This window comes from Zootoca vivipara, chromosome 7 (genome assembly GCF_963506605.1).
Source record: "Zootoca vivipara chromosome 7, rZooViv1.1, whole genome shotgun sequence".
Lineage (NCBI taxonomy): Eukaryota > Metazoa > Chordata > Lepidosauria > Squamata > Lacertidae > Zootoca > Zootoca vivipara.
Genome location: NC_083282.1, coordinates 48718839 through 48742623, shown reverse-complemented (window position 1 = coordinate 48742623; position 23785 = coordinate 48718839). Strand labels below are relative to the sequence as shown.

Genomic DNA, 23785 nt, shown 5'->3' with positions numbered 1-23785 from the left:
ATTTTGATGCTTTGTTCGAAGTCTATCCACTCTGACGTGAACTTATGTGAGAGCGAGAGTCACATGACCCCATTCAGTGAAGGTGTATAGTGGGGAGAGAAAGTTGCTGTTCTGTAAAGTCTGGTTTGACCATATGAGCACCACAACATTAAGTTTTATCTGTTTCCCAGGAACTACCTGGGAAGAGGGACTGATTGTTAAAGCACTCTAGGAATGGTAGCTCTGGGAGGGGAATTGTAAGATAAACGGCCCCAAGAAGGGACTTTGATGTTGCCTCTCAAGAGTGAGCGTTTGGACAGCAGACTAAGCAGGCACACAAGTCACCTGGTCCCTGTATCGCTCCCCCAAATCTTATTTTATTTTATTAATATCGAGGGAATTCTCAGATTTCTAAGCAGTCGTTCAATCCTAACTGTTAGTACTTTGGATCAGGAGCTCTGTTTAGAGAATATTGGGCAAGTAGTAAAATGGGGAGCCCAAATTAGCTCTTTGTGATGCTGTCCATGGTATTGCTCCTAAACTAAAAAGGAAGAGGTTTGGCATCTCTCTGAAGATGGTGCCCAAATCAGTGTTGTGAGCTGCATAATTGCTGAATCAACACCATGAGCTGTTGTTTGCGAAAGTGAAGAGAGGGAGGCTTATCGAGAGCTCCTGTAGTAATTAACAGAGTTGCGCACCAAGAAGTCATTGGTGCAAATCCCACTGCAGTCATGAATTCCCTGGGTGGGCACAGCAAGTCACCACCTTTCAAGTCTCACTCCCCTCCAACCCGTCAGCAATATGAGGATAATAATATTGGCCTGTTTTACTGCATTGCTGGGAGGATTGCTGATGGAATGTGCTCAAAGTGCCTTGAGCACCTAGGTAACATTCTATATAGATATTTAGAATGCAAGTGTATTGATTTCTACTCAGAAGTCCCATTGAATTCAATGAGACTTATTCCCTGGTAGGACTGCAGCTTAGGCATTCATGCAACTTGAAGGGAAAAGGAAAAGAAAAGAATGACAAGCAAACTAGAAAATGTCACTTTTAATTATTTAGTTTTTATATATAAGAAATTACAAAATTAAATCATGAAAGTATTCTTTAATTGATGTATTTTTTCTCTCTCTCTCCTGAAGCTGCAGGGGGCTGAGTGGGGAAATTGCCTGGAAGTTTGTATAATTTCCCATGAGAAGATGTTTGACTGTGCTGCTGTAATGACTTGTGTGGGGTGCACAATTCTTCTTTGCTTGTTTGAGTTTGAGTTTGCGATTTCTTTTTCTTTTTCTAGTCTTCATTAAATTCATTAGCATTTTAGTGGAAATTTCTCCTAATATGCTCAATTTTGCCTGATATATGCATATATCCCCCTGACTAATATATGCATTTTTATGGACACTTTACACTAGTATGTGCATTTTTCTACATACTGTATTGCTTGGTTGGATAACTGCCTCGCAAAATTCAGAGAAGTGTGAATTTCAAAGGATGGCTGTATTTCAACCCTTGCATTGTTTTGGAAAGTATGCCTTCCCTTTAAATGCAAACTCAAGTGAATGCAGCACTAATGCTCCATTATTGCATCAGAGACATGTTGTAGGATGTGCCCCCCCCCAAAAAAACCCCCATAAGCCTGGAGGGGCCATTAAGGCTATAGTGTGATGCTTCCTGCAGGGAGGAGGTTTACTGCCATAGGAAAACAGCTTACCAGGGAAAAGACTAGACTTCTCTTGGCCACTTCTACCAGGGAAAAGACTAGACTTCTCTGCTTTCAGGTGTGTGTGTATGGCAGGAGAGCATTTGGATTTCGAATCCTGACATGCCAACTAATGTTCTACCATCCAGACATAGAGTTTCCTCTTGATTCTACTGCCTGTATAAGCCAATCAAAAGCATGTGAGTTGAAGCATGGGAAACAACTCTTATTAAAACCATGTTGGTATTTCCATATTGGTATTTCCCTTGGGCTCACTCTTACACTTTTTGAGTCATAAAATATACATTGTTCCATTGGATGATGTTGACATTTGTTTGCTTGTTTAGACTGAGCTGCCTTGATTTCTCGTCTAAGCTGGGGACCTGGTTCATTCCACGATTCTGTCGAGGTTCAAAGTCCCCTCGGTGTGAAATAACCTTTAAGTCCAGAGTTGACTTTAATTATTAAAAACAGGCCCCCTGCCTATCAACTCATCTGCTGCTTCTCAAAACACTTTATGGCATTCTGTGTTATTGCACAATGGACACAAATTAGCACAATGAAGTGGTGGTTAATATTGCAACTCATCACAGATAATTGTTCTCTAAAGCACTGCCCCATATCTGGAGGTAATATTTGAGGCTATCTTTGGCCTCCTGTATTGTATCTCCACTGCTGTACAGCTGCAAGGCTTGCATTCCCCAGCTCCTACCTATCCACCCTTCACCCACATCTCACCTCCCAGTGAAGGCAGTAAAGAAGCATGGGGGGAAAATGTGCAAAAGACAGTAACCATCATGGGATGATGTGGAGGATAAAGTAGGAAATTGGTCCTGTTCAGTGCTTGAGCAAATGTTGCTGGCTTAATTGGAGCCTCCGTCTAGGGGCTGAAACAGCTCAACTGTCAGAGCAGTCGCTCAGGACTCAAGAAGAAAGAACTCTGATTCTGGCATCACCGGTCCTTTGGGATAGCATCTGCGTATTTTCTGCTCTTCTGTGATTGCAAGCATGAAAGTTGGTACAGGGTGCAAAAGGGAGCATCAGGAAGCTTAGCTTTCTTTCTAGCGCATGAATAAAGACTTGGAGGGGTGCTTCCCCAATCTTATCTCAGAAGCGTGTGTGTGTGTGTGTGGAAGAAGTAAGAACAGGATTTTCAGTGCTCAGGCATGAGAACAGTGATTAGTTGTAAGAGGCCGTATTTATACCTGTAGCAGTATCAACTTTATCTTAGGTAATGTCACTTCAGGATGGAGAAGGGGGTCTACATGTCTGATTCGTCCCTGGCCCCTGTCAAAACCTTCTTGCATGTAAAAAAATTAAACATGGGTTTAGGGTTGCCAGACTCAATAGAGGACAGGACTTCTGTGCCTTTACTTGCCCTGCTCTCTTTTGAGTCTAGAAACCTTAAAGAGAAACCAGCAGACCATTTGTTTAATTTCCAAGCAAAGGATCTGCTGGTTTTTCTTTAAGGTTTCCAGACTCAAAAGAGAGCAGGGCAATTAAAGGCACAGAAGTCTGGCCTACATGGGTTTGCTCTACCCCTGCTGTCAGGGCTGGCACAGTGAGGCAGTCGCATAGCTGCCAAGTTTTCCCTTTTCTCACGAGGAAGCCTATTCAGCATAAGGGAATTTCCCTTAAAAAAAGGGATAACTTGGCAGCTATGGGCAGTCGCCTCTGGCAGCTGGCTGGGGACAGCTGGAAGGGGTGGCAGATCTGCGCCTTGAGGAGTGTGCTGCTTGCTGCCTCCTGTGTTTGTCACTTGTCGCCTGCCTCCTCCTGCTCCACCACCACTGCCCCTCTGCTGCTGCCTGCTCATCTTCAGCCTCCTTCAGCTTGCCTGGGCTTCTGTGGGCCACTTCCAATCACCTCAGGCAGAGACAACAGTGGAGGGGGCGGTGGCAGTGGAGGAGGAGGTGGGGAGGGTCCCGTTTTCTGTTTTGCCTGAAGTGAAAAAACTTCCTGGGCTCGTGCTGTCAGAGGTAGTATGCCTCTAAATACCAAGGGGACGCGGGTGGCGCTGTGGTCTAAACCACTGAGCCTCTTGGGCTTGCTGATCAGAAGGTTGGCGGTTCGAATCCCCGCTATGGGGTAAGTTCCCGTTGCTCTGTCCCAGCTCCTGCCAACCTAGCAGTTCAAAAGCATGCCAGTGCAAGTAGATAAATAAGTACTACTGTGGCGGGAAGGTAAATGGCATTTCCATGTGCTCTGGCTTCTGTCACAGTCCTCTGTGCGCCAGTAGCGGTTTAGTCATGCTGGCCACATAACCCAGAAAACTGTCTGTGGACAAACGCCGGCTCCCTTGGCCTGAAAGTGAGATGAGCGCCACAAACCCATAGTCGCCTTTGACTGGACTTAACCATCCAGGGGTCCTTTACCTTTTTACCTTTTACCTGCCTCTAAATACCACTTGCTGGGAATCACAGGTGAGCAGAGTGCTGTTGCTCTCATGTCCAGCTTGCAGATTTCTCACAAGCATTAGGTCAGCCACTGTGAGAACAGGATGCTGGACTAGATGACTTGACCCAACAGGCTTGTCTTATCTTCTTATTTCCCCAAGTAGTGCAATTCCCGAATCTCTCCTGAATTTCCTTTTTAAAAAATGGCATTAAGAAACATTCAGCTTGAAAACACCTTGATGTCTCTGCTTTCTCAAAAAGAGCAGATGCTCAGCCTGTGACAAGGTGGCCCTCTGGGCAAATTGCGAGAATTATTCCATATTATTATTTTAAGCTCTGGCATCTGTCCGTCTCCCTGGTTAACATAACAGATGCATCCTGAGAGTGACTCAGACAAAGAAGTTCCGTTCACCACCTCTGCCTGGCAAGCGTACCAACTATATGGGAATTAGTTTTAATTATATATTGTGCTTAGCTCCTTCTTCAGTCAACAAAGTGTAAATATTTTAAATAGGCAAGCATGGATTTATTTATGCTAAACCTTGTGGTGATGAGATGGAAGGAAAGTGCAACTTTTCATGATCAGAGATGTCGGCCTTTGCTCTATTCACCATGATTTGTTTTATCCAGGGCAGAGCAGGGCAGGTGCTCCCTCTGGAGGAGCAACGTTCTGCATTGACCCTGTTTACCTGTGCTTCAAGCTGAGGTTGAGGATTGGGAATCCTTGGGCAAGAGAAATTCACAGTCAGAAGTGTGTGTTTTTTCTAGTTTTCTTTCTTCCTTTGCCATAATAAGGCTTACTTCCACAGGATTCTCACTGTATCATGTAATCTCTTTCTTATCATTAGAGTAACTTTTTTTGCCAAAATTTCACACTTTGCCTTACAGAAAGAGAGACAAATAAATGAACCGTAAGAATAAAACAAGACTGTAAAGCTTTTCACCCTCTGGCCTATTGCTGAGATGTTTGCATATTAATCCTCTTGCCAATTATCCCCTCGTCATCCTAATTCTTGAGCATCATGCACAGAAAAATGCTAAGCAAGGCCTGCCATGTTTCCATTGCAACTAAAGAATAATGATATAGGCAAGCTTAAATTTTGGAATGATGATCTAAGATTGGGGCAGAGGCCTGTATTTCTTAATAAGAATGACAGACCCTCCACAAGTCCTTATTTTCCAGGGATGTCCCTGATTTAGAGAAGCCATCCCGGTTTCTGATTTGATTCCAGAATGTCCCACTTTTTCTTTGTTGTTGTTTAGTCGTTTAGTCGTGTTGGACTCTTCGTGACTCCATGGACCAGAGCATGCCAGGTACTCCTGTCTTTGACTGCTTCCCGCAGTTTGGTCAAACTCATGTTCGTAGCTTCGAGAACACTATCCAACCATCTCATCCTCTGTCGTCCCCTTCTCCTAGTGCCCTCAATCTTTCCCAGCATCAGGGTCTTTTCCAGGGAGTCTTCTCTTCTCATGAGGTGGCCAAAGTATTGGAGCCTAAGCTTCAGGATCTGTTCTTCCAGTGAGCACTCAGGGCTGATTTCCTTCAGAATGGATAGGTTTGATCTTCTTGCAGTCCATGGGACTCTCAAGAGTCTCCTCCAGCACCATAATTCAAAAGCATCAATTCTTCAGCGATCAGCCTTCTTCATGGTCCAGCTCTCACTGGGACTATACAGCATCACTACTGGGAAAACCATAGCTTTGAAAAACCCACTTTTTCACTACTGGGAAACCATAGCTTTGAAAAACCCACTTTTTCTTAGAATGTGCCTATTTTCATTGGAGAAATGATGGAGGGTATGGAGTTATCTGACCCCCTGAGCCGTCTGAAGGCAATCCTGGATAGGGAAGTTTTTTCAATGTTTAATGTTTTATTATGTTTTTATATATGTTACAAGCTGCCCAGAGTGATTGGGGCAACCCAGTCAGGTATGTGGGGTATAAATAGTAAAATTATCATTATGGAATGGGACATCCCTATTTTCATCGGAGAAATGTTAGGTCATTAGTCGTTCTGATCACCTAAATTCACTGATCACTGTACAAAGTATACACAGAGATTACTGCTACCTAGTTTATAGTTTAAAACATGTAAAAGAAGAAAGGTGGAAAGGTGAAAACAACAACAACGACAATAGTGGGAGCTTGGTTTTCCCCATGATCAGCTTAGTATTATTATCAGTGTAACTGAGATCAGTCTAATTTGCAGAGATCAAATAATTCAAAGTGGCTTTCCTGGGTTTAAGGCAGGAATCTCTCTCCCTGCCCTACTCTGAGACAGGGGCGTAGGAAGATAGGGGCGGTGGGGGCAGGCTGCCCCGAGCGGCGGGCTCCAAGGGGGTGCCATCGCGGGTGCCCGCCCTGCCCCCAAAACACATGCCCCACCCCCAGAACACGTGTCACGCCCCCGGAACGCATGTCACGGCCCTCGGGAGGCGCGCCCCACCCCTGGAACTTGTGCCACGCCCCTCCGGGAGGCGCACCACGGCCCTGGAATGCCCGCCCCGCCCCTGGAATGCGTGCCTCACCACTCCAGGAGGCACGCCCCACCCCCAGAACGGGCACCAGCCCTGCTCCCGGTGCCGGAGCATGAAGCTCCGCCACTGCTGGGAGATGCTGGGGATTAAACCTGCGACTTTCTTCATGTAAGGCAGATGCTCTATCACCGAGCCACAGCATGGCATATACAAGTTGGGAAAGAGATTGAACCCCCAGTGCTTCTACCACACCAGTGCAAACTCAGTCATGGCAAAGCGCATGCAGAAGATCCTCGGTTCAATCCCCAGCATCTGCAGGTAGGGCTGAGATAGGTCCCTGCCTGATACCCTGGAGAGTGACTGCCAGTTAGTGTAGGCAATGCTGAGCTAGGTGGACCAATGGTCTGACTTGATATAAGGCAACTTCCAAGGTACCTAGGTCTGTTCCAGTCTGTGCTTTGTTGCTTTACAAACAGCAATTGAAATGAGTTCCTTCAAGTGGTCAGCCGACAGATTCAGCGCTCTTACAGAGATGATCAGGTCCTGCTCTATATCTTTACCTTTCTGTCCTTCAGTTCACAAGGGACAACAGGGCTCCCCTACCTCTCAGGTTGTGCAACAGCTGAGAGTTGAATTTTCTTCAAGGGCAGATTCCTTTCTCCATGGTCTTGGAAGTATCTCCCATCAGAAGCCACCCACCCACAAACCATGATTGTGTCATAGGATTAATTTATCCCCTAAAGATATTAATTGTTAGCAGACAGGAAAGCTCCATAAGTCCACCCCGCTATTCTGTGACCCCCTGAGGACTGATGACGTATAATTAACATCCGTTTAATTGATGCACCTAGAGAGACTTAATCACACAGCCTTTATGAACTCTTGCTAGGCTAGCTTTGTGCAAAGACAGCTGCCCTTTGCTACCACACTTAAAATGCAAACAAGAAATTGGCAGTTTCAGATCTAAGAGGTTCCTGTCTTTACACTGACTCTCTTGTCCACCCCCTTTCTGTTTTCACTGTTGCATTTCCTCAGTTTGAACCTTTTCTTTTCCCACACACCCTTCTCTATCTCTGGAAAGGTCAAACCACTCCCATATCCTTCAGCTGTGCCTATTTAGTAGGCTGAGTTTCATAGGATGCACCAAGTGCATCAAGTCGCTGCAATACGCAACTAGTTTGCACCTAATGACTGAGCATTCCGAGTGCGCTGCAGCGGTTAGAGTGTTGGACTAGGGCCTGGGAAAAGGTAAAGGTAAAGGGACCCCTGACCATTAGGTCCAGTTGTGACCGACTCTGGGGTTGCGCGCTCATCTCGCATTATTGGCCGAGGGAGCCGGCGTATAGCTTCCAGGTCATGTGGCCAGCATGACAAAGCCGCTTCTGGCAAACCAGAGCAGCACATGGAAACGCCCGCTGTAGCGGTTCCTATTTATCTACTTGCACTTTGACATGCTTTCGAACTGCTAGGTTGGCAGGAGCTGGGACCAAGCAACGGGAGCTCACCCCGTCACAGGGATTCGAACCGCCGACCTTCTGATCAGCAAGCCCTAGGCTCAGTGGTTTAGCCCACAGCGCCACCTGGGTCGGGGCCTGGGAAACCAGGGTTCAAATCCCCACTCAGCCATGAAGCTTGGGGAAGCCACCGTCTCTCAGCCTAACCTTCCTCACAGGGTTGCTGTGGGAATAAAATGGGGAGGGAAAGAAACCGTATGCACGCCGCCTTGAGCTCCTTGGAGGAAAGGTGAAATATAAATGTAAGAATAAATAATGTAACCAGCAGACTGCCCGCCTCATGCTTTTGTCAACCAATCTACATAAAGGCATTCTGATATTGGCAGGTTCATTTTCAGTACTTTTCCTCATGAGCCCTCTACCTGGAGTTCATCTTTTTCATAGCACCACATATTAGGTTGAAGTTTTAATGAAACGACTCTCCACAAGCCCATTTCCTGGTCAGTCCCTATCAACTCAGGCCTCAGCAGCATATATTGCTGAGATTCATTACCCGGGCCTGCAGTCATAGGATTATTGTTTATCATATGACTGTATGTGTTTTGTTCCCACAGAGTGGATGTGACGTAGACAGGATGTTCGTCTGCTGTTTTGTTCCTGAAGTGGAACTGTTGTTTCCTTTGTTCTCTCTCCACTGCCTGCTATGCTAGAGAGAGGCAGCCATGCTGAACAGCTCTGAACGTCTGAGCTGGGCAAACAGAGACAGACTCTGCATTTTGCCACAATAAAATAGTTTAGCCTTATCCAATGGCTTTCCTGTGTGTGTTGTTTTTCACGCTGAGAGCAACCGCAGATGATTGCACCACCGGACTCAGTAGTAGCTTTGTCCTTGCCCTGGGCAGTCTCACAACTGGCCTGGGTGACAAATGCTAACATATATATGAGGTTGGGGGCTTCCACCTGCCACCGTATGCCCCATTGGACTGTATCTCATTTGTCTTCCTTCCCTTCACAGTTTGGCAGGACGGAAGTCATTGACAACACCTTGAACCCTGACTTCGTGCGCAAGTTCATCCTCGATTACTTTTTTGAAGAGAAGCAGAATTTACGTTTTGATCTGTGAGTGATATTGCTCGGGGCATTCTGAGTGTGGGCGAGTAGAAGGTGCAAAGAGAATTTCAATGGCCCCTCCATGTGTCCTTTTTATGGTGCATTCATGACAATTTGTGTTCATTATGGCATCGGGGCAGTTATATGCAATTCCACCTTTCATGCCATTTGAGCCTGCAAATGTTTTTGGGTAGACGTATTGCTTTATTTCTAGTCAGTGCTGGTCCCTGCTGACGTGCTGCGATTTCTTATACCGCAAACGTTCTAGTATATTCCGCACCCTCTCGCTGTTGCGCAAGAGTGCTTCTCCAGATGGCAATGCGGTAGTGACACTGTGGAAGCATCACAGAACAACGAATAGTACGGACTGATGTGTGGATGGCCCAGTGTAAATCCACACACTGAAATCCACACACTGATCCACTAGTACTGTGTCAATGACACATTGCAGAATACACCTGCAAGAAGGCAGGCAGGCAGGCAGTCTGGAGGGCCCCAATGCCTTTCAATAACAAGTCTGGTTGGATAACATCCGATGGCTTGGTGAGACTATGTCACAAAGAGGAAACATGTACACTTCCCTTGGCTAGGATTTGCAAAGACAGAAAGGAGCCCCAAGTGCATTGAAATTCAGCAGACTTCTTTTTATTCAGAGCGCCAAGGGCAGCAATAATTCCAATTAATCTCAGGATTATTGCCTTATCGAGCCAGGCTTTGTCAGTTCTCCTTTGGAATTCTTACACTGTTCTGCCCTGAAATTAGATTCTCCAAAGTTGCTCCTTACTTAGGAGATCCACACTTTATTGAACAATGTTGCCAAAGGCCCTTGGCATGGGGAAGAAACCCCTTGGGGAGCAGAAAGTCATGCTGACACAAATTTCTTCCTCATAATCCTTTGCCATTTTATCCCCTACAAACCATTCTCCGTCACAGAACAGATACTATCCAAATAATTGTTTTTCCTGTATCAACAACTCTGCAGGACAGTTAGGCTTGGGAAAGAAAACTCCCATTTGTGCCAATAGGTCTTTTAGGTGTTTTAAGACCTAGTTGCTATGTGGGGAGGAGAGGGCAGCAAGGATTTTTGGACAGCTCATGGTTGGACAGAGGGTGGGGAAGGTTAACTCTTCCCTCCCTGGCAGCTACTCCTGCAAATCCCCACTGTCGCTTTAACACAGCCTTCCACAACTGGGGGCCCTCCCGATGTTTCGTACTACAACTCCCATCAGTCCCGGCCAACACAGACCTGCTGGTTGGGGCTAATGGGAGCACATGTCCACAATATATGGAGGGCCAGAAGTTAGGAAAGGGAAGGTTGCTTTAAGTAATGAATAAAGGAGACAATTCAAGTCCACTCTCAAGATGCAAAGCATACGAACCCACATAAGGAAGGTAGGGCTTTGCTTTCCTGGCCTTAAAAACCATTGCAGTTGTTTCCTTCTCCACGGATGTTGCAGTCTCCTAGCTGCCATGCTCTTATTTGCTTCATAGGCTTTGCAGAGTACAAAATGCCAGGGCAGGACATGGCTGGAATGTGATATATGGTTTCTGCTTCTCTTTATGTGCAGCTATGATGTGGACTCCAAGAGCCCCGACCTGTCTAAACATGTAAGTTAAGGGCACATTCTCTGCTTCTTCGTGCAATCCTTTCACATCCATTCTGAGATACTTACCCATTAATCCTTGTCTTCCTTTTTTCCTTTCCAATTCCGTTGTTAGGAATATAGAAAACTGTCCTATCCTGCGTCGGAATATTTGCCTGTCTAGCCCAATATTGGCCACTCTGACTGGCAGCAGCTCCCCTCAGTTTCAGGCAGAGGTCTTACCCATCCTTTGCTAACAGAACATTTCTTAACGGGAGAGGCCAGGGATTTAACCCTGGACTATCTGCATGCAAATCATCATGTGCTTTGTACAATGGTCCCTCCCTATGTTGTAAAATACAGTTAAAATCCAGTCTTTCCTTTCTGCTGATTCTGTCTATACTTTGGTTCATTCTCTCTTTCTTTTTGTCCTTGTTGGATTATTGCAATTCTCTTTTTAATCAGTCTTCCCTGTTCCCAGCTTCGGTTTCTGTTTAGTATTCTGACACCTCCCTTATCTTGTCTGCATGCATGATTATGATAATAATTTCTCCGCTTTTAATTTCTTTTAGCTAGTTATCGTTTGCTTTTCCTCATTTAGTTTAAGGTTCCTTTACAGTACTTGTTCTGTTTATTCATCCTCCAGTTCTTCTATCTTTAATTTCCCTAAATCAGGGGTGGGGGTGGGGGACTTTAGACCTTCAGATGTTGCTGGACTACAACTTCCATCATCCCTGAACATTATTGACTTACTGTTTTTCTGTTGCCCAAAGAAGTATGGTGACCACGTGAAAAGGCAGGCAGGATTATTGTACCTTTAAAAAACTGGTCAGAAGAGGAAATTTCAGCAGATGCTGATGCCTCTGTTTGAGAAAATAGACATGCAAAAATGTGACACACAGCTAATAATATTAAAGATAGGACCACTGTCCTCCGTTGCATGTGGCCACCCTAATAGGCAAGGGACCATATAGGACCAGGAGCAACCAGTGAGGAGGGGCAGTGCTAATCTGGTCTCCTGGCACTGGCAATGCTGTGCCTTACTGGGAGGCAGAGCTATGAAGCTGCAGAGAGTTGGCACCCTAGTGGAACACTGCATCAATCTCCCCACTACTTCTCCCTTCTGGTGAGAACAAGACCCAGTTAACCTTGGCCAGGTCTGGTCCAGCAGGTTCAGGTCAGAAATAGATTGGGATCAAAGCCATGCACAAGGCATGGGTGCTTCCAAGGGGCAGACAAAGAGTCAAGACTGGGATGGAATTCAGGGCAGGCTCAAAGCAGAGATTCACCGAGGATGGAAATCAAGTAGAAGCAAAAGTCCTGGGATAAGCAGGCAAAGTAGGTTTGAGGAGCTATGTCAGACAAAAACTCCTGGCCAGCCTACCATCTGTCTCCTCCAGCCTCTGTTTTACCAGTACAACCTGGAGTTGTTGAAGGTAGGACAGCCAAATTCATCTCAACTTCACTGCAAAGCAGGACCAACAGGAGATGCACCCATCTGTGTACAGATGGATAGAAGCCAACCAGACCCAGACTCTGGCACTGGTATCCTGTCCTCTTTGGACTAGATCTGAAACAGCTGCCTCTCCTGTGTTGTAGGATCAGACCAGCATGCCATGGGTCCAGTTCAGGGATTATTGGTGTGGTAAGGAAGCCACCTTCCTCTTAGTTCAGTTTCCCATTGCTCCAGTAACGTCTGTTGCAAGGAGCCATGCGGGTTGGCTGAAGGGCTGATTTATTTGCAGGTGTGACGACAGCTGTACAGTGGTACCTCTACTTACGAATTTAATGCGTTCCGAACGCACATTCGTAAATCAAAAAAAATTGTAAGTCGAATCCCATAGGAATGCATTGGGAGAAAAAATTCGTAAGTAGAAGCAACCCTATCTAAAAATTCGTAAGTAGAAAAAATCCTATCTAAACCGCATCCAAGATGGCGGACGGAGCTCCATTCGTAAGTAGAGTTATTCGTAAGTAGCGGTACCACTGTATCTTGAATTCTCCTGCAGCTTTGGGGAAACTGAACCATCCTTTTTAAAAAAAAAGTCAGCTCTTCCTCTTGCAAAATAATATATGGATATATTGTATCAGGCAGGAAATATTGATGTGCATGGTCTTTTTCTTCCATATTTGACTGAAATGAAGAAATCCCCACAGGAATGTTGAATTTGTTGACTGGATTTTTCCACGAATAGATAAGGGTTTTAGCAGGCCATCTTCTCATCTTCGGTTTCCAGGGGTCCCTGGACAGAGGGAAATAGCTCCAATGGACCTGTGCTGTTTCATAATGATTATATTGATTTCCTTCATCAGGATTTCCTTGGCCAGACATTCTGCACACTGGGTGAGATTGTTGGGTCACCAGGAAGCCGCTTGGAGAAGCCGTTGATGTGAGTGCTCACCCCCTACATCTGCTGGGGGCCTGATGGGTTGTTGTTTTTGTTTGTCTGCCAAGTTATAAAGTTAGGCAGAAAGCTGTAGCTGTTACAAACCAATAGTGGATGAAATCACACAAGTCTTATTCCTATTTGAGATCCTTTGGTGTAACCTTTGTCTACCTGGTTCCCACAGGATGTTTTAGACCATAGCTCCCATCTTCTCCAGCCAGCACAGCAATGGCTTATGGGAATTGTAGTCCAAAACATCTGGAGAGCACCAGGCTGCTGAAGGCCGCTGTACAGGTTTCCTGACTGATTCATAGTTGAGTAGATAAAAATGTGAGCTGGTGCTTTTGCTAATGCATGACGCAGCCTGCAGCTGAGGTGTTCTTCCTCGCCCAGTCAAATTAAATGAGAGCATAAGAGAAAATCATGCACATATATGCACTCCATATCAGTTCTGTAGTGGTTTAATAGTCACGGCTTCCCCCCAAAACTCCTGGGAATTATAGATTTGGCGAGGGGGCTGAGAATGATCCTTTAGATTTTACCCCATGTATCTGAAGAAGTGGGCCTGTGATCTGAAGAAGTGGGTCTATGATGCCATTATGCTACTCCTCTGGAAATCATAACCACATGACATAGGTTCTGCTAGCATTTACAGAGGGAGACATCTAATGTTTGGTTTTGCACAATGTCTTAAATGCTAAACACGTTTACTAGGAAATCAGTTCCACTGAAATCAACAATATTTTTGAGCGAATATGTTGATGCGGGGGCAGGGGAATGGAGAGCTAGGAATGCTAAATACATATTTTTCTCCAATAAGCTTGAATATATGTATATGTCTGCCGCAGATAACATCCAGCTCCTTGAACCTTTTCTCTTGGCTAATATATATAATCCACATCATTTATCACATTTCTTTCTACTCTCTGGACTCATTAATGCATCCCACAGTGGCATCTGCCTCTTATTTAATTTGCATTCTGCATTAGCTTGTATTGGAAATGCCTATCTTGGTTAGTTTTCTTTCATATTTCTAGAAAAACAAATATAATTTTTGAGAATTCCTCTCTCCTCCCTGGGTATAATGCTTTTACACATGTCTTTATTGAATTCCAAGTTATTATTTTTGGTCCTGTTCTCCAGTTTCTCAAAATTACTTTCGGTGCAGATTCTGTAAACCAATGCATTTCCAACTACCTCCAGCCCTACATTTATTTATTTTTATTTTTCATTTTTAACATGCCATCTATCTCTTTCAAAAGTAATGCGGAACCCATCTTAGGATGATACACTGTGGCCAGGCTCAGGCTTATGCCCTCTCCTTAAATTTTATGAAACAGAAAAATTGAAACTTCTGCTCATGATTTGAAGCAAGCTGCAGTTTCCCATTTTTTTCCAGACACAGGAAACTGTGGTTTGTACATAGTTATTTAATAAAGTAGGATATTGTTTCAAAAATAATCAATAGCTGCTGTGCCATGATCCCATTTTGTATCAGGAGTCCCAGGGCTGCTTTTTGAAACATGGCTAGTCTTAAGCAACTGCTCCTTCCAGAGGCCCAGGAAGGCAGCAGGTGCCAAGGGTAGGCTTGCCATGGGTCAGGAAAATTCCTGATATGTCCTGGTTTTCGGGGGGGGGGATTTTGCCGAACTGGCAAAATGTCAGGGAAAACCCGGATGCATGGCAGCTCCAAAAGCTTGAAATCACTATGGCGGGGGGGGGAGGTCTCCCCAAAACTAAAAAAGCTCAACAATTTTGGTGGGTTTTTAAAGAAAAGCTCAACAATTTTGGTGGTCTCCTAAAAAAAAAGTTCAGCAACTTTGTGGGTGTCAGGAATTTTACTTTTAAAAATAAGGCAACCCTAGCTAAGGGACCACTTCCAATTGCCAGACATAATTGGAAATGAAGATTCATAGAGTGGGGGGAAAGGATTCACTTTTTCTGTCTTTTGAGAAGCTGCTTTTTTAATTCAAAAGCACCACGGGAGGGTGACTGCAAGGAGCAAGGCAGTCCATCCTAGTGGGTGGGGGGCATTATGGAAACCCACTGTGGAATTAATTATCATTACTGCTGGAAATAAGTCAGAACCCCATGCTTTCTCCTTAGAGAAGCAGCAGGTACAAAGTGCCGGCCCTGACTGCATAAAAAGAAACAATAAAGGGAAACAGATTTCCAAATCACTATTCAATCCTTGCACTGCTCTTCTCATGTGTAAAAAAAATGCACTCCCAATTCTCATCTGTTTCTGCCTCACGGGAACCCTGTAATATAGGTCACTGTTATTCCCATTCTATAGGCAGGGGGATAAAGACCGGGGCATAGTGACTTGGATCCTGAGACCTGTCAGCAGAAAGAACTGTGTAGGAAAAGGACTTTATCTCCCCACCCCCCCACACATACTGCACTTCCTGAAAGTTGTGCAAGGTGCCCACACCAAACTTATGACTCCACCTCCTCCTTACCCAGCAGCCTCCTGTGGCACCCCAAAAAGAAGACAAAATAAGATGCTAAAATGCATTAAACTACATATGTTGATTTATGTATATAGATGCAAATTTAGAAATAATTACAATAAATACATCTTGACATAATAGGAAGGACACCTGTGATTGCTGTGACAGCCTGCGCAGACTGCTAATGTGCAGTTCCAAGGAATATCCTGCTCTCCATTTTTTGGGTTCTTTATCTTTAAACAAAGAGAGGACACCTTTGAAAGAGGACTGTCTCCTGACAGCCCTTCAAAATAGACTTACACTCCTGTTTATTAGGATCCAAGCCCGTGACTTGCCTGAGGACACCAGAGGTGAAAACATCAATGTGTATTAGAGGACCACATCCTTCATTCCTTGCATAAGGTCTTGATATCAGCATGGACAGAGCTAGCTCAGCTCCTGGAGGCAAACTGGAATCTGCACTGAGTGACTTTAACTTATGGCTGCTAAAAGCTCCAAGCATTGTGCAACTTATGGATGCACTCTAATAAATGAAATGTATAATGTAAACAGGTGAACAGCATAAGAAGAGTCCTATCTGGGCAAGCATTCTGGCCAACCAAATACTTATGGCATACCCATCAACTGCCCCGGAAAAACAGCAAGTTTTTCTTGCAAGAGTTCGGAGGCCATTTTGGACCCCTTGTTCTTGCACAATTTCAGGCTGAGATCTCGCCCTGAAAAAAGCATTTGTCGGGTATGCGATCTCATGCAGTGCCCCCAAAACACGTGTGTGCCATGTGACCCACACAGGATTTCAGACCTGGAAGATGGTGTCCCAGATTTGGGCCACGCCGTATTGGAGGGTATGCTATGGGAAGCCCCCTAAGCAGGACATGAGCACATGTTCTGCTCATGTTCCTCATCAATGAGTATTCAGACAGGTAAAATATAGTCTTATCCTCCACGAAAACAGCAACCCTTCCTAGGCCACAGTGCAGAATCATTTTGTGTTTAGCATGGACAGACTGATTTGGACCACAACAGGCAGAGCTGTCGAGCTGTCAGGGAGCTCACGGGAAACCAGCAACTGCACTGATTTAATAACAAACACAGAGGGGAGCAGAAGATGTAGCTCTACATCAGCACAATCTTTGTTCTGCTTGGATCTCCAGGTGTGAGCAGGCCTTTCAAGCACAGCAACAGAACACATGTTTTGGCGTGTTTCCCCCCCCCCCCCCGCCTCCAGGTACCAAGCATATTTGTGAGAGAAGCTGCAGGAACTGCTGACACAGCGCTTTGCCTTTTCATCTCCTCGTCTGTGATTTGGTGCTAATAGCACAGAGAGGGCGGCCTGGGAACAGCCAACTCCTGGGAGACAGAACGTAATTGGCCTCTGTGTTTTGAACATCTCTTTGTAGCCTACTAAGTTAGAGAGTTACTTCAGTGAAATTGATAATGGAACACAAAATGAGGCATTTGGTATTATTAATCCACAAACCCATCCTTAGCATACCCAGCGGGGCAGCCTATTATTATTATTATTATTATTATTATTATTATTATTATTATTACCCCATCCACCCAGCTGGGTCACCCCAGCTCCCTAGGCAGCTTCCAGCACACATTAAAACACATTAAAACACAATAAAAAGCTCTACCTTCTATCCCACCCCAGATTCACAAACACACTGTTAGATTTATGGTCAACTTCTGCGATCAGCATTTAACTATTAAACCACTGGTAATTTACAAAGTACTATTTCTTTCTTTATTTGATTTATTGGTCACCCACAACTGTAATTCTATTACTGCTTGGTATGGTACAGCCTCCAAGACAGACAAGAAAAGTCTCCAACGAGCTGTAAGAATTGCAGAAAGGGTAATTGGTGCTAGCTTGCCTACAATAGAGTCAACCTATGCTACCAGAGTTAAGAAGAGAGCATGGAGAATTGCAGCAGATCCTTTACATCCCTGCCATCATCTGCTAGATTTACTCCCATCTGGACGTCGCTTCAGGTCTTCATATACAAAATCGGCCAGGCACAGGAACAGTTTTTCCCCTTGTGCCATTAAATTGTTAAATTTGTAGATGTGTAGCTGAAGGGGAGGTCAATTATGGGTGGGTTTCTTTGCTTATTTGTATTGTGAGTGGAACAGTGTGTGTGTGTTTACATTGCAATATAGCCGAAACAAATTCCAAGTATATTGGAAAATGTACTTGGCCAATAATAAATTATTATTATTATTATTATTAAACCTCCAGATAAGTTTCCCCCCCCCATTCAACTGCTTCCAGTTTAGTGTTTTTGCCTCATCAGAAGATGTACCTTGACAAAAAGTAACACCATAGAAGGGATGGGGGCATTCTGCATTTCCAACACACCTTGCTGGCCCTTGACATGAGTTTGCAGCCACTCTGGGATCATCCACTTATTGCAGTCAGCCTCTGGCTCTAATTGGCTTTCTTCACAGCCAGGGTGTCCTCCTCCAGAAAAGGTCTGGGACACGTAGGCAGTGGAAACAGCATGCTGGAGAGCATTTCTGACCTTTCCGGTCACAATTGTGGGCCTCTCCTCATTGCTGATTCTGAAATCCCATGCTAGCAAAATAGCGGCAGATTTCTTAAGCACAGTTTCCAGCTAAGCTAATTCAAGATTGTTTCTCCTCTCCTCAGAGGATGCCTGCGCTTTGAGAGTTTTTGACTTTTTAAAGCAAGGATGAATGATTCATTATCCTTCTTTAAACCCCCACCCCACCCCCCACTCCACTCACTCACACATACTGGATTCAGCACGGTTCCATGCATGACAGTCACTTGTCACTTGAGTCTATTACAGAAGTCATTCTTCACAATTCCAAATGTGTTTGGCACGTTGGGTGCACCCCTTTGCTTTGAGAGATGTCAGTGCACAAGTAAAGCATGCTATGCATCTTCCAAAGGGCAAGTTCAGTACATCTCAGGTAACGGGAGAGTTAAGTAGAAGCGACTCAGTCAGGTGGCTGACGTGCTTTCATAATGAGGGGATGCATGGCATCAAAGCTAGCTCCTCCTGTTCAGATACACAGAATGTGAAGGAGAAGACTCTGCTTGCTCTAGAGAGAAATGCAATTGGCTGGGGCCCCCGCTTCCCCCACCGGAGGTAGCAAGGTATCAGGGGGAGTGATCCTCAGCTGTCGCTTGTCGGAACTGTGCCAGGACTGAGCAGAGTGATAATAGCTCTAGGGAAGTAACAAAGTCGGAGAATAATTTTCGCACGTCCTTCTCATGGGTGCTGCATAGATGGGTGGGCAGATGAGGCAGTGACTCGGAAGCCACCTGGGAGCAATCCTCACTTGCCACCCATTGCCACATCACCCACCTGCTCACCCACGCAAGCGGTACAAGTCAGAAGGAAGCAAATAACTGCCTCTGGAGCTTTCCTTTGTGGATGTGGATGTGTGGATGTTCTGCACTATCCCAGCTTTCATAGGCACGCCTGGAAGCTGCAGCTGATTCTTCTGGCAGGCATGGAGAGGGATCTCCCGTTCTTGCCATCTGTACTGACTTCTAGAACATACACAGCCGTGGGCTTGACTTTGTGCATTTTCTTCATCGTGAAGGCAGTGAGCTAATCAGCTCTGAAATCCAATGGCAATCTGTTGAGCTATTGGATATGATGTCAAAGGAGGCTCTTTTGTGGCCTCGTTGTGCCCCCTCAATCTGGATCTCACACATATATTTTTTACATTTTTTTTTTAAAAAAATTCATTTTCACTTTTAACATTTATCATCGTACACAAATCTTAATCATTTTACAAGTAGGATTCTCAGAATCCTCGGACTTCCCTCCACCCCTCTGTGGTTTCCCCAGATATTCTTTTCAAAACTACATCTTATCGTATTCCGCATATTTTCTTAAATCTCAATTTTTATCATAATTCTCGCTTCATTCAACCTGGATCTCACAAAAATGGCATGGCAGAAAACAGGGCAAGTGGTCTAAGTGTCATTAAAATGGAGTATTGTTGTGTGAGACAGCTTGACACTCTTGGATATGTGCATATTTTGCAACAGCAGCCACACTTGTATTCTCAGCAGTCTCCTCTCAGTACCGATGATTTGGTTGCATATTACATAATGCTAATGTTCAGCAACCTAAAACATGGTTATATGGATTGACCTGACTTTGGAAGGCAGCCAGGGTGTTGTTGGAAAGCTTGGCCTTGCCCTACTGACCCATAAAGAGGCAAGCTGGGACTGACTTGGCTGCCTTGGCATTTTTGGATTCATCTTCCCCACAGCCCCTGAAAGAGAAGCAGGAAAGTACTGGGTGTAGTGGGCTGGCTAACCATTTCTGCACAACATCATTTCACATTAAATTATATCACCCTAACCCTGACTTTACTACCTGTTTCTATTTGTCTTCTGTGATCCAGACTCAATAGAGGACAGGACTTCTGTGCCTTTAATTGCCCTGCTCTCTTTTGAGTCTGGCAACCCTAAAGACACATTATATTAATAGCTGATCAAGCTGACTCTTGCTCACTGACGGCAAGTGCAGGATGAATCCCCCTCCTCTTCTGGGGGAAATGGCATCAGGCAAATCCATGTCCTCGGACTCTGCAATTTTCTTAATCAATGCTCTCTCCAGCTGGTAGGGAGAGAGGTTGCCTCACTTTGCTGTCAGTAGCTGCAGCTGCAATAATCCATCATCTCTACTCCTTTGCCACCTACCATCACTCTAACTGCATGGTGACCAAAGCCTGAATGTGAGACTGGTGTTGGATAGACCAAAAAAGCCTTGCTGAGCCTCAGAATGTAATCGAAGCCCTCCAGTTGGAGCAGGAACTGGCAGTTTCACAGTAGAAGCAGGGCATGGCTCTCAGAATTTGGCCACAGCCTATTTCCCCCTCTTTTCCTGTGCTGCTGACATCACAAAAAGAGCAGCAAAGAGGATAGATATATAATAATATGTGTAACCCACTTGGAGCCCTCTTTAAATAGGAAAGGATATGAGGTAATAAATGACATGGAAGCAGACTGCATGCCACAGTTTGATCCTGGCTTGTTTGAACAAACCAGGATTTAAACCTGGTGCCCTTCAGCTGTCCATAGTAGCTGGGCCTTATGGGTATCTTAGTCCAACACCATCCGAGGGCATCAGGTTGAGGAAGGCTGATTTAAACTCACCATAGAGTTTTCACAAGACACAAGGAACTCTGCTTAATTTAAAAGCAATAACATTGCTTCTTGCTTCCTCTTTGCACCCCCACTAGAGAAGAGGAGAAGGGGAAGCATGTGTGCCTGGAGCTAACTAAGGCTTGTTCCCATATACTAAACTATGGTTTAGGATTATGTACAAAATGGGCAACAGTGATGCTGTAGTCCACTACCTGTGAATGTCCTAGGTCTTGGGCAAAAAGCCAGCTGATAGCTGAAAAATGCCATATCCTGGCAGAAGTCATCACTCTTCAGAAGGGTGTTGTTGCTGGTCCCCAAAATACTATCACTTTGTTCCAAATTAGATCACTTTGACTCAGACTGATTCAATGAGATCCTCATTTGCTTATGACGAAGCAATCCTGTGTCTACCCTTCTTCATACCTGTGAAATACAGGACAGTCTCATGTCCTTTCAGGGTGGAAGGAAACCCAAACTGATTAGAAATTGCAGCTTTCCAAATGCGTCTCTGAGCCATGGCTCTTTCAGAGCATTCAGGGAGAGGAGGAAGGAATATTAGAGACAGGTTCTATAAATGTTATCAAGGAAGCTGCATCAGTAAAGGAGGGGACTTGATCACAGTCTCTGTAGCTGTGGCCCCCAAACTAAGGAATATAGGGGAAGTCCAAAGGTTTTACTGTTCTTAGCAACCTTGGGGAGGTTGGAGCAGTGAGCTCAACCTCGTCATGGCAGCAATGTGTCTCCAATTTACACACAAACACTAAGTTGCCAAGTTGAATTCCAGAGCCCGGGTCGAACTTTTGTCGAGGTCATGGTGTGCTTGATCATTGGCAAGCGTGCAGATTCTGTCATGATGTTATCTCTCTGAATGCAATTTCCCTCAGAGTCGGTAGCGTGGTTTCAAGAAGTGAGAATTTTTGTGGGGTGAGTGCTTACGGACTAAAAGCAGGGTTCTGGAGTAACACAGCCAGAAGTTTCTTCTCCCCAATACAGCCAGATGAGCCTATTGCCTGCTGTTAATGAGAGGCTATTTGTGAGCTAATAAGGCAACTTCACTGCTAGACTTCACTGAGCTCAGTGATTTTGACATGGGATCCAAGAGGGTTCCATTGTGAGCCTAGAGAGAGCAAGAACCATATCGGAATTTCCATTTTGCACCAGGGGGCTGAATCACTGTTCAGTAGCTTAACTGGGAGGATATCTTGAGTCATTTGCCATTATTTTATTAGGTTGAGGTCTGAATCACACACATGCATGTAATTGCTCAGTATATCTTTTTGCTCGGTTACTTACCACAAACTGAAAAGGTTGCTATTTGAGCTGACATGTGAAGTGATATGAAAGCCCTGCCTTTCTAATATTTGATCTGCAAGCATAGTTTTGATCATGTAAGCAGTTGCTTGATGTAGCAGGAACCAAGCAAGGAACAAACACATGGGAAACTCAACATGAGACTAGACTGCAGCTTGCACTCACTGGCATCTGGTATGTTTTCAAAAAAGGGCTTTTCAGCTCTTCCCACTCCAGCTGATTATGGGATGTGCAGAAGAGCCTCCACACAGAGCTGGTCTGCCCATGCATAGCTGCCAAGTCTCCCGTTTTCCCCGGGAAATCCCCGTTTTTTCCAGCTGTTCCTAGCTGAAAAAACTGCATTTTTTTTGTTTCCCCCCCGTTTATTCTGGTGTGGCGGCCATTTTGGAACTGGGCGGAGCATGCTCAGAAGCGACTTTTGATGCTGCTCTGCCCAGTTCCAAAATGGCTGCAGTGCGACTTCTGGCACGACGGCCATTTTGGAACTGGGCAAATCAGCATCAAAAGTCACTTCTGAGCATGCTCCGCCCAGTTCCAAAATGGCGGCAGCGCTACTTCCAGTCTGCTATTTCCGGCCCGGTCCCTTATTTCTCTGACAGCAACTTGGCAGGTATGTGCCCATGAGGTTCACTGAGGCAGCTGCCTCAGGTGGGGGAATTCTGTGGGGCAGCACCCACACGCCCCCCCCCACATGCCCGCTCATGCCATCACCACCAGAGAAGAGAGGAGAAGCAGTGCCTTCTGGCAAGATCTTGTGAGTGCTGTGCAAGATCTCGCAAGAGTTTCACAAGATCTCACTGGAAGTCACCACTACCTCATGATCCTGGTAAGTGAGGCTTTGGCAGGGAGAATGGAGTCACCTTTCTGTTTCGTCTGTTCAACCTAACTATATGTATTGAAGGCTATGATCCCTTAAGTGTCCTGGTCCAAAGCTGCACAGAGCTTTGAAGCTAGGTAAAGGTAATGGGACCCCTGACCATTAGGTCCAGTCGTGACCGACTCTGGGGTTGTGGCGCTCATCTTGCGTTATTGGCCAAGGGAGCCAGCCTACAGCTTCCAGGTCATGTGGCCAGCATGACAAAGCCGCTTCTGGTGAACCACAGCAGCACACGGAAACACCGTTTACCTTCCCGCTTGGAGCAGTACCTATTTATCTACTTGCACTTTGACGTGCTTTCGAACTGCTAGGTTGGCAGGAGCTGGGACCAAGCAACGGGAGCTCACCTCATTGTGGGGATTCGAACTGCCAACCTTCTGATCGGCAAGCCCTAGGCTCTGTGATTTAACCCACAGCGCCACCCACGTCCTTAAGTGTCCTGGTCCAAAGTTGCACAGAGCTTTGAAGCTAGTAACCGCCATATTTAGGACAGGAAATCAGAACCAATTCCAGTCTATACTGTTGCATTGGATGAACAGGAAATGATGCAGAGAGAGAGGGAGGGGAGAGAACGCACATGCAGAAGTACGGAATCAGTAGGAATTGAAGTTTTAGGTGTCTTTCTTTCCTTTCCCCTTTTCCAGGATGGGAGCCTTTACATTACATTCCAAAACCGGGAAGCCTATGCCATCTGTCTCCAATGGGTAAGTCATGCCGAGGCCTCTTATTCTCCTACCCTAGAAATAACCATGTTATTTCTTATCATAGGTTGGCATGTAGGCATATATTAAGGAACCAAGTGCTAGAGGAGAAAGTGGGAGGAGAAAGGCTGTTAATTCCAGCACTGACCTAGCACATTTCTCCCACTGCTAAATATAAGTGTAATTTGCACAAAGAACCGCAGCCTTTCTTA

General features: G+C 45.3%; 1 protein-coding gene across 1 annotated transcript in view; it reads left to right on the top strand.

The window, feature by feature from the left end:
* Window positions 1-23785, top strand: part of LOC118088691 (copine-5) — a 122425-nt gene that overhangs the window by 40407 nt on the left and 58233 nt on the right. Inside the window, exons 4-7 of the mRNA XM_060276994.1 lie at window positions 9024-9127; window positions 10687-10726; window positions 13015-13091; window positions 23517-23576. Of these exons, the coding sequence (XP_060132977.1) occupies window positions 9024-9127; window positions 10687-10726; window positions 13015-13091; window positions 23517-23576 (281 nt within the window). The remainder of the gene's footprint in view (window positions 1-9023; window positions 9128-10686; window positions 10727-13014; window positions 13092-23516; window positions 23577-23785) is intronic.